Source organism: Engystomops pustulosus, chromosome 11, assembly GCF_040894005.1.
Source record: "Engystomops pustulosus chromosome 11, aEngPut4.maternal, whole genome shotgun sequence".
Classification (NCBI taxonomy): domain Eukaryota; kingdom Metazoa; phylum Chordata; class Amphibia; order Anura; family Leptodactylidae; genus Engystomops; species Engystomops pustulosus.
Genome location: NC_092421.1, coordinates 41180151 through 41191682, shown reverse-complemented (window position 1 = coordinate 41191682; position 11532 = coordinate 41180151). Strand labels below are relative to the sequence as shown.

The 11532-nt window shown below is 38.3% G+C and overlaps 1 protein-coding gene across 1 annotated transcript; it reads left to right on the top strand.

Annotated features, from left to right (window-relative positions):
* The first annotated feature begins 450 nt into the window (after positions 1-450).
* LOC140106701 (meteorin-like protein) lies at positions 451-5021 on the top strand. The gene is made up of 4 exons (XM_072131296.1): positions 451-548; positions 1640-2040; positions 2654-2713; positions 4713-5021. The coding sequence occupies exons 1-4, from the start codon at positions 451-453 to the stop codon at positions 5018-5020; spliced, it is 867 nt and encodes a 288-aa protein (XP_071987397.1). The 3' UTR covers position 5021.
* The last annotated feature ends 6511 nt before the right edge of the window (positions 5022-11532 follow it).

Sequence of the window (11532 nt, the reverse complement as noted above, 5' to 3'; positions counted from 1 at the left end):
TTTACAAAAAGTTGCAAAATGCACAAAAAGTTCCAGCACATAAACCAGAAGGGAACTGGAGTGACTGGATGCAACTTTTTCTGCAACTTTTTTTTTTTTTTTTTTGAATATTGATTTACATCATAAAAAAAATATATATATATATATAGGTGCAGGTTACTTAATACAAGATTTACTATTAAAAGACAAATAAACAAATCAAATGATATGTAAGTTTATACAATAAAATTGGTCCTTACAAGATGATAAAGATCACTTTACAATGCAGGCGAATATAGTTGAATAACATGAATACAGTGTTCATATTATCGGTCTTCTGTTTGAATTGAGTGCAATGAATGGAAAGGAGATGTGAATGAGGATGCTTATAGGGCGGGCTGGCCGTAAACAGATGTATCCACACTCAGTTGGGTCTTGTCTATTCAAGAGATAACACAGTGGGGTCAGAAGATGCAGAAAACAGGAGGACTGCTGACCCTGCTATCGGCTCTACTATCCAGCAGAGTAATGTGGTGCATGGCGGGGGACTTCTGTAGCTGGATGGGAAGGTATGAAAGTGCATTTATTTATTAGACATTAATGTATATGTCAGGTCTGGCAGGACATACAGTATATTAGTAACGCTGCTGATCGCCTGCTTCTTAGTTTCTTATGTATATTCCATATATTGTAATTTTTCTGGTGCATAACTTATAAATATGTCACTTAACTTGTGCTATTTTACATCTATTATGTAGTTTTACATAATACTTTGGTTTTACAGAAATATATTTTGTTTAATATACTGCACTTCAGGTTGTACACTTATGTGTATAGATCTTACATCTCATATTTTCCACCCAAACCATCTGTCTAACAACAACAATTAGTTATGTCCCATTTCCTGTAATTACATTGTGTTATTTGCTCTGTATTCTGCTGATAACAGATTAGTACAGACCCAGATAGCTTTGTGCTGACTGGCAGAATATTATCACTACCAGTAAAGTAAACTTCGGGGATGAAACAAAGAGAAATCTAAATTGTACTAAAACTCTGAATTGTGCCATAAATCAATCTTGACTACTTGAAATATCTATAAGATGCAGACATATAGAATATTCACAGGTTATCTAATGAAAACCCAATTACAGGCGGTCCCCTACTTAAGGACACCCGACTTACAGACAACCCATAGTTAGCTTGTGAAGCTTTCTGAATGCTTTACTAAAGTCTTAGATTACAATGATCAGCTGTAAGGTGTCTGTAATGAAGCTTTATTGCCATTACAGCAAAAAATGTTTAAACTCCAATTGTCACTGGGGACAAAATTTTTTTTGTCTGGAACTACAATTGTAAAATATACAGTTTCGACTTACATACAAATTCAACTTAAGAACAAACCTCCAGACCCTATCTTGTACGTAACCCGGGGACTGCCTGTATATATACGTCTTTAAATACTGCAAATAACCCAATACACAGGATATGAGGTAGATCTGCAGAAATATGGATAATCATTTCAGTGTGTGGTAGTTTTACATAGAGATAAGGCATAGGTATAAAGGATATGGTGTTAGGTATAAAGGATATTTTCTGCAAAATGCATAATTGCATACTTAATTTATTACTCTTCTAATAAACACCATTTATTTTTCAGTGGTCTTAGTTGGGACTCTGGTTCACGAGCTGTAGAACAAGTTCACCTGCGCTGTACAGAGGGCTCATTGGAATGGATGTACCCTGTTCGAGCCCTGCGTGTCATTATTGAACCCAACCTTATCAATAGCAAACATACCACGGTCTGCATTAAACCTCACTCGCAATTCCAAGGTGCCAACCTATATGTGGAGAGGAGCAGAGAACTACACCTGCTGGTCAGTGAGGTAGATGGAGTAAGGAAGGTACATTGCTTTGGCATGGACAGTTCTCAGAGAGTGGCACTCTTCTTACAGGCCAGTCCACTTAATGACCTGAGGAGGAGGACAGCAGGGTTTCAGTATGAGTTACTTAACAACCAAACTTCGGGACCAGTATTTCAAAAACTTGGATTAGTTGAAGGTAAGAATGTGTAAACGCTGAAGTTCTGTATACTGGTTTTTATGTAATGGTGGAGGAATAGGGGTGTGTAGGCATTTTTTGTCTCATTATGATTGGATGGTCTATACACTATTTGAAGGACATATAGGGGGTCATTTATCTTTCCCACCCCCTTCACTGAGCTCTTTTCGCTCCTCTTTTTGAATCTATTTGTCTGTGTAGTTTCGCATCTTTGTCAAATGCAGATTTTTTTTGAGACTTATTAGGTACAAATCTAAAAAAGGCACAAATCTTTGCGAACAGTATTGATATATTATTTTTGAATTAGTGCCACATACAGTTGGGACAGTACCTTGCTCTACTGGCAGTTTAGTGATTTTATTGTGACCCTGTTTTAGTTGGGGAATACAAGAGATACAGCTGAGGCTTAGAATTATTATATATGATCCTATGTCATAAAAGTTAAAGAACTATGGGTGCATACTACAGTTCAGGCACAGATTATGGCGCAGCTCTGCCGCCCAATGGATTTATGAGGAGGCTGGAGTGGGGGTATAACTCTAGAAGTCTTTGTATAAGCTCCTATCGCTGTCATTTTCTAGTTGTGTAACATTTCATCCCATCTTCCCTCTAGATGCTTGTCGACCTTGTGATAATGAAGACCTGCTTATGGCGGTGTGCACAAGTGACTTTGGTATGTGTCCATAAAATCATTAAATCATACCAAATCAAACCAATAAATCATTATCATGTATTATACATCTCTATCAATATAGGAAGTGTCTGAGGTCATATACACAAGGGCATCTCATGGGTGGATTAAGACTACCATGGGCCCTTGGCTGTATGAATATTATACCCCTACAAGTCTGGGATCACTTCCTATATCTGGTATTTAAATCAGCTTCATGGGGAGTGGAGGATGTGACCCTTCTGCCTGCTTTCAATCTGCCGTTTCAGGACATTTGGAAGATGTTCAGAGGTACTGAAATGGCTCTTGTGTATTTTATGTATTGATAACAGGAACAGATGTATGAGAATTTCATGGGTGAATGCCCATCTCAGTATAAAATTTGGTGGGTGGTTTGAGTGGCCATGGGCCCCTAGAGGGCTTGGCCCCTGGACTACCACCCAAACCTATATGATAATCCACTATTGTGGCACTTAAAGGGGTATTCTCGTCTGGGCACTCACATTCAGTTTCATTAATCTGCCATATATAAACATTTCTTCAATTATATGTTATTAAAAAAATGTTCCTGCTGAAGATAATTTCTCATAAATGTAGCCATGTTGTCCCTTAGAAACGAGATGGCTTCCTCAGATACGGTCACCTCTGCTGGAGGGATTGCACAAAGAAACAAAAGGTTATTGCATATAAAATGTCCGGGAGTTACTGCATGTCGCACAGCCACCCTGTGGTAATGATTGCTGAATCCAGGTGGTCAGGCAGGACTCTATAGCGCAAGTCTGGCCACCGCTGCCAGAGTGTGACGTGGTCGTATCCAAGGAAGCGGATCTGGTTTCTAAGGGACAACATAATTTATGAAAAATTATCTTCACACAAGAACATTTTTTTTTATTAACATCCAATTGAAGAAATGTTTACATAAGGCAAATGAATTTAATTAAATGTAAACGCCCTGATGGGAATACCCCTTTAACTACCAAAAACACAAATCTTTACTGACCATTAGCTCTAGATTCATTCAGTGACTGCACAGCATTCAGCAAAATCCTAACATTAAATTTATGAAAAGCAGTAGTAACCTCTAAGATGAGCTTTTTATTTGTGATAGATCTGAAAAACAGAAGGCTCATCTTAAGTACAAGAAATTGAAGCACTTAGTACATCACTTATCCAAATCACATAAACTCACTCAAACTAAGTTAACCACTGCATGCCCCGAGGCACTGAAAAACATGTTCTTTGTTAAGAAATGAAGATAAATTAAAATCAGTCAATAGAAAAAAATTATTTTAACTTCACATGTTAATAGCTTCTTATGCACCAGAAAGCTAAAGAACTTGTTCAGAATCCGAAACCTAATAATTATTTTTATTGAGAGTATTGTTTGATCCTTTCCCAAAGGTAAATTCTAAAACAACATGTGAAGATTGTAAATGTTGTCAGGTATGATCTCACGGGGATATATTTTTTTATGTAATAAATATATAAAGTTTCAGCACAGAGTTGTTTTTATACCTAAACTTGCAACTTTTAGAAAATCTGGGGGGGGGTTATCATAATCTACCCCAGACAATGGCATAAATTATAGCTAAGTTCTGTACCATTGTATCATTGTGCCACCTGGAGTAGATTTGATTTTCTGTTGTTAATTTAAATGAATGAAGCAATAACCTCCCCAATGCATAAAAAAAAGTCTTAAAAAATGTTGCCCAATGTGCCACTTACAAAATAATTATACAAAACAGTGACCTCCCCCTGTGGTTCAAATAGAAGGTAATTCTCCTCTTTTCACCATAGGGCAGGAGCTGGAGGTTGTTGTTGGGGCATGTAATCTAAGGTCTGGGTGTAGCAAAGGTTTGGGGACAGGGAGATAATTTGCAAATCGCTAGGGAATCTGATGGCGCTATATAAATAAAGATTATTATTATTTAGCTAATCTCATGTGTTCTACAATGATGTGGTTACTAACTGTTTTAACAATGTTTTTGTTTCAATCCCTTAGTGGTGAGGGGCACAATTATGAATGTAACCCATGACAGGGAGACCCAGATTTCTCAAGTGGACATCATTGCTATTAGAGTTCACAGACAAAGAAACAGCATTTTTCAGCCAGATGACCGCACCGGGAAATGGACTGGACCCATCAAAACTCTGCTTCAGTGCAGAGTCCAGAAAGGAGATGGTGACTTTCTTTTCACTGGTAGTGAACATTTTGGAGATGCCTGGCTGGGCTGTGCTCCTAGATATAAGGATTTTATAGAAATTTACCAAAATGCCAGAAAGCTGAGAAGTAACCCCTGTGACCTATAGTTATGAACTATGATTTCTGTGTGATGTGTATTATTTCTCAATGTATCGGCAAAAAAAGGAGGGTAGGGAATATAGAAGAAGGGAAAAGATGTGAGTGTATTTAAGAATTAACTTTTATTTAATCTTTAAAAATCTTAAACGAGTATTCATGCTCATATGAAACAAATTTTCATGGCAGTATGATAAACTGCTTCATTATTATCCAGGTCACTGGGGTGATGTGTGTACACCCCGGGATAACACTCGGGTAGGGGCGCCCTTATATTCTATTCTCCCCTCCTCGGTTAATTATTTCTCCCACTTATTTATGATGTGGGTATCAGAGAAAACAGGGGACAGAAATAAAGAATTCATACAGTCCCAGTGCTATCTTGCAGCCTGACACACTGCTATGATAATACTATTTGTATTCATATGTCAGGAGAGCGATCACGATGTTAAATGAAAATTTTTTTGTCGCTCCCTGATTAGTTGCACTGTGTCGCGCCCACAGTAGATGGTATTGCCGGGATCGCGACTATGAAAAATGTGTCGCGTCTCCCTTACTGTTTTGGCGCAGGCACGATCGTCTCGGCTTGCGTGCGTCCACGCCGCCGGGACTACCAGAAATTCAATGCACTGGTGACTGGTTTCTATCACTATACTGTTTGATTACTACTGTCCCTGGTAGATTCTGTCCCTGAGATGTGACTCTGGATAAACTAATAGTGTCCCGACACGTGTTTCGCCGGGTCTCCCCCGGCTTGTTCCACTCTCGAAAGGTTCAAGGAAGGAGCAATTGCCCTGAAGGAACGCCTACGACAGAGGTTGTACTCGGGTCGCTCTATAAAAAAAGCATATAATGTTGCACTCCGTACCGACAGATCCTCTCTGTTACAAGTAAAATCTAAAACTGTAGATTCACAAATCAGATTTATTACTACTCTACATAACAAATGGAATGAAATGAACCAGATTTTTAACCGTCACTGGGGGATACTTACCCTGGATCCCGACTTAGCTAAAGTGGTAGGGGAAAGGATTTCATGCGGATACCGAAAGGGTTCCTCTATAGGCAATATGTTGGTTCAGAGCCACTTCTGTAAGACCAAGAAGGATATATATCATAAATATGCAGGATTTTATCCATGTGGACTCTGTATGGCGTGCCAGATTCTGGTACGAACAACAAAATTTGAGGACAAGGATGGACATGATTATAACATCAAGGAACATATTACATGTTCTTCATCGGGAGTAATTTATGCTCTCCAATGTCCTTGCAAGTTCATTTACGTGGGGAAAACCATCCGAGAGATGAGAACAAGGATTAGAGAACATATATATTCCATAAAAAACTATGATAAGATGCAGAAGGAAGCCGAGAAAAAGAAAAAAATCTTCCAGCCCACACCTATTGCAGAACACTTTCGAAAATTCCATAACTGTAACTATAAGGGCCTTAAAGGGTGGGCAATCACCCAAGTCACATTAGGCATTAGAGGTGGTGATTTGGATACTCTGCTTCTGCAAAAAGAGAGTTATTGGATCTATAAGATGGGCAGCCTAAAACCCAGAGGCCTGAATGACAATTTTGGCTTTGGGTGCTTTTTATGATCTCCATCATGTTCAACACCTATGCACATCCACGATAAAATATCAATTAACATTGTATGTCTCCTTGTCCTATTTCCAATAGAGTTTATATACCAGCATTATTCCTCTCTCGGACCTCAGACAACATAACTGCTTTTTGATATAGAGACCCCTATATTCTACAGGGGTAACTCTCTTTCTCCCGTCTCTTACTCTGATTATAATCTAATAGTCAGTTTTTATCAATAACACCTTACTGCACTGCTCATTATCATCAATTCTTAATATTTAGTGACAAGAAATCACATTAAGGCAGAAGGATTACTTAAAAGATTTATATTTATTTGGATAAATGTTGCTGTATTTTTATGCTGGCCTTTCCTTCTTTACTGTTAACATCATGTCTCTTCCGAATAAGTATGATTCGGATAGAAAATAATAATATGGTTTATCGACCACACAGTATAATGACATCAGTGGAAGAAAGGACAATTATACACTCTTTTCATTAAAAGAAGCCAAACATACTAAAAGCATTGGTTGTTTGGTACTGGCTTATCAAGCCGTCAATCACGAATGACTGAATAAAAAGCGCCCGGAACCGGGCGTCCTTGCCCTTAGAAGAAGCCGGGGAGACCCGGCGAAACACGTGTCGGGACACTATTAGTTTATCCAGAGTCACATCTCAGGGACAGAATCTACCAGGGACAGTAGTAATCAAACAGTATAGTGATAGAAACCAGTCACCAGTGCATTGAATTTCTGGTAGTCCCGGCGGCGTGGACGCACGCAAGCCGAGACGATCGTGCCTGCGCCAAAACAGTAAGGGAGACGCGACACATTTTTCAAAAGGCCCTTAGAAGAAGCCGGGGAGACCCGGCGAAACACGTGTCGGGACACTATTAGTTTATCCAGAGTCACATCTCAGGGACAGAATCTACCAGGGACAGTAGTAATCAAACAGTATAGTGATAGAAACCAGTCACCAGTGCATTGAATTTCTGGTAGTCCCGGCGGCGTGGACGCACGCAAGCCGAGACGATCGTGCCTGCGCCAAAACAGTAAGGGAGACGCGACACATTTTTCATAGTCGCGATCCCGGCAATACCATCTACTGTGGGCGCGACACAGTGCAACTAATCAGGGAGCGACAAAAAAATTTTCATTTAACATCGTGATCGCTCTCCTGACATATGAATACAAATAGTATTATCATAGCAGTGTGTCAGGCTGCAAGATAGCACTGGGACTGTATGAATTCTTTATTTCTGTCCCCTGTTTTCTCTGATACCCACATCATAAATAAGTGGGAGAAATAATTAACCGAGGAGGGGAGAATAGAATATAAGGGCGCCCCTACCCGAGTGTTATCCCGGGGTGTACACACATCACCCCAGTGACCTGGATAATAATGAAGCAGTTTATCATACTGCCATGAAAATTTGTTTCATATGAGCATGAATACTCGTTTAAGATTTTTAAAGATTAAATAAAAGTTAATTCTTAAATACACTCACATCTTTTCCCTTCTTCTATATTCCCTACCCTCCTTTTTTTGCCGATACTTAATCTAAGAGGTGGTGCACACCGTGAGTGTTCATAGAATTGGAACACTAAAATTACCTTGGATTATTTCTCAATGGCATTTTGATACTTAAATTGACTATTTGTACTATATTGGTATTTAATGTCTATGATTCATAGTTACATTTACTATATTGTATCTATGGATTATAAGGTTAAATCACTTCTGTACTTTAATAGTCAGAATTGTTTACAGTTCTACAGGTAAGGTTTCAAACATAGTAGAGGGGCTGTATCCTGACACACAGGGGCACATGTATCATTATTATTTCTGCTAGTCAAATTGTCTAATTTTTGTCGTTTTTTGCTACTTTTTCAAATATGTCTTGGCTGCACCTTGTGCAGTGTGCCTTATGTATCATTGTTTCCAAGATGTTCTGTGCGACTTTTCACTCATGTATCACTTTTATGGCTTATTTTTGCAACTTTTAATGCGCAAAGGTGCAAAGGAAGGATTTTTTCATGGACCCGATTTTAACATGTAAATTAGAAGTAGAATTTTTTTTAAAATTCAGAAAGTTTTGCATTTACATTTTTTTTAATTTATTGGTTACTTCTAAGGGTGAGGTCACACGTAGCGTTTTAATTGCGCTTTAATTGCATTTTGAAACTAATTACAACAGCTGAGGAGAGGTGATTTGCCTTATTACATTATTGTTAACATTTGAGTTTACAAAACGCCTCTCCTCAGCTGTTGAAATAGGTTTCAAAAGGCAATCAAAACCCAACATGTAACCGCACCCTTAACACCACGTGTAACCGCAGCCTCATATGTCATCATCTGCTTGGGGTGTGACTAAAAATCCCAAATTAACAGTAGTCTCCACTCCTGTATATAACCCCCTCACATGGCTTGTGTCCATGTGGTTTTGAGCGCCTGCCAGGATAGACAAAACTGAACATGTATCACAAGTGAAAGACATGATCATACATAAGGCGCAAAAAAGAGCTGCCAAATGTCTAAAAAATTCACCACAAAGAGACAAAACTATGATACATGTCCCCCACAGAGTCCCTGTGACTAGAGATCCTTCTCTTGTGCCTAGATGGTGCCAGATTATGTAGAATAAATAATAATACTAGACATAAGCTTAAAGTTCAAGAGCATATTCCGGATATTTTGCCGTAATGACTGCACGGCAGCTAATTGAATGCCCCAAGCTTCTAGCCATGGCTGTGATAGGCCAGGGGTGTCTCCTTACACAGCTATCACAGCAACGGCTAATAGCTAGCCAGCAAATCCTCCTATATGCATAGGAGGCATCCCCAACCCCAGGCATAAACATAAAGTCAGAGATTTTACATATTAAATCAGAGGCATAGAGAGGCGTAGTAAGGTGCCATACACTTCTTTATGCACTATATTATAAGTTTATACAGCATTCACCAAAGTCTTAATTTAAAAATTGTTTTCAAAGTATGATTTCTTTAATGTCTACAAAGAAGGTGTGTGGATATTTTATCCTGAAAAGGACTGCACTAGAAATCCACATATGGTTCAAATGTGGGTTGGGAATTCTTTCTTCTTACCTTTTGTATAGTGTGTACAGTTCATGAATAAATATGATAATACAATTGCACTGTTAAAGGAGGCTACATAATAAAATTAAATGAATGGAAAACATTTCTATGTAAAATATCACTATATATTGCACAAGAAAAATATGCAACACGTTCATTTTCATAGCCTTGTTCAGATTGGATTTGTAGTGCAGTTTTCAGAAACAACAAAGGAAACTTACCTAAAGAGAACACACAATGCTTCTCATCTTTGCTTCAAAATAATATAATAAATATGCACCATGTGAACTCGAAATTGAATGATTGGTATTATCCTATGGAACAGCACGCTGCCCTAAAAAAATCTCGAGTTACATATATTTGATACACGGAATTAACCAAAGATGAAAAGACAATTTAGGATTTTTCGTGTAGTGCGTTTCATGTGTTTACATTTCAAAAATAATGTTATTGTTATTTTAATTAGAATAACGATTAATTTAGTAAAGGAAAGAAGTAAAATGTTAATTCTCGGATAGCTTTTAATCTGATAATCAAGCTGAAAAAAGTAAAGTTACAACAAGTTACAAAATATATTTAATAATTGTTGTTTTTGACAGCTGTGCTGCTTTAAATTTTCTTTTTGTAGATAGATAGATATTGGATGGATAGATATTAGAAAGATAGATATGTGATAGATAGACCCTACTTAGTGACACAAGTGTGTTAAGTCTGGAGGGTCTTTATAAAACAAAACTTAGTCTTGGCCTCCTGGTAGCTAAGGATATTGATGGTAGACAGCAGAGTGTGACTTGCCCATCTAGTTTTTGTTGTAGTGGGTATTAGAATGCAATAAAAGAGTAGAAATTACCATATCTACATGTCTTTGTGTTGTGTTGACTTGTGCAGTTCACTGAAAGGATAATTGATATTCATGGCTAATTAGGCATGCATTGACTTCAATTGTAACAGAAGAGGGAAGACAAATGGCTCATGGGGTGCTGGAGTTTCTAGTGAATTTCACGGTATCTGGGCTTAAGACTTGTAAGGTTGTGGCTTGCTTGCTAGTCACTTTCTCTGTCTCATTCCCTTTTCAATTTGGATATTCTGCACCAGCAATAGAGTGAAACTGATGTCCTGAGAGTAATTGTGACCTCCTTCCTCTGAATGGTATCTGTCACCTTAACACTCCCTCCATCTGCTTCCATGGCATCTCCATAATAGTCTCCGTTTCAGACTAAAAAGACTTCCTTAAATAGAAGTTCTATTTTAACTCATTTCACAAGAAATTTTGAAATTCTGACTTATCTGAAGTCCATAGACAGAAAATATCCCCCTGCTGTCTGAGGTGGAAGTAAACATGCAGATAATGCTATTCTTAGTATACACATAATGTGAAAATAAGCCCAAAGTGAAATACAAATATAGACTGGGTCAACGATGAATGATTTCAGATGTGCTCTTAGCATGTATGACAATTACAGCAACTGAGACTAAGAAAATTGTGGGCTTCTTTACAAGACAATTTTTTAAATGGTTACTGCCTATGTATGGTAGCATAACCAAGCTTCTTGGGAAAGCATAAGAGGAGCCCTACTGTTGGCTTTCAGATGTAGTCTAACCTTTAATGTACCTTGAAAGATTCTGGAAGGACTCTTGTATCCATTTGTATCAAAAGCCGGTGCTCCCTCTCTGCAGGGCAGTAATAAACGTGGCGGGTGGTTTGAGTGACCATGGCTCCCTAAACAGTTTGAGCCCTGGGCTGGTGCCCAAACCACCCTTAAAGAAATCCACTGCTAGGTATGAGCGGAAATGATGTCCAAGTTCAGGGTTGGCTACACAATCTAGACATA

Coding starts and splice junctions, on each gene's coding strand:
- LOC140106701 (XM_072131296.1), top strand. CDS start 451: ATGCAGAAAACAGGAGGACTGCTGACCCTGCTATCGGCTCTACTATCC. Junction 549..1,639: donor TTCTGTAGCTGGATGGGAAG/GTATGAAAGTGC, acceptor TTTATTTTTCAG/TGGTCTTAGTTGGGACTCTG. Junction 2,041..2,653: donor AAAACTTGGATTAGTTGAAG/GTAAGAATGTGT, acceptor TCTTCCCTCTAG/ATGCTTGTCGACCTTGTGAT.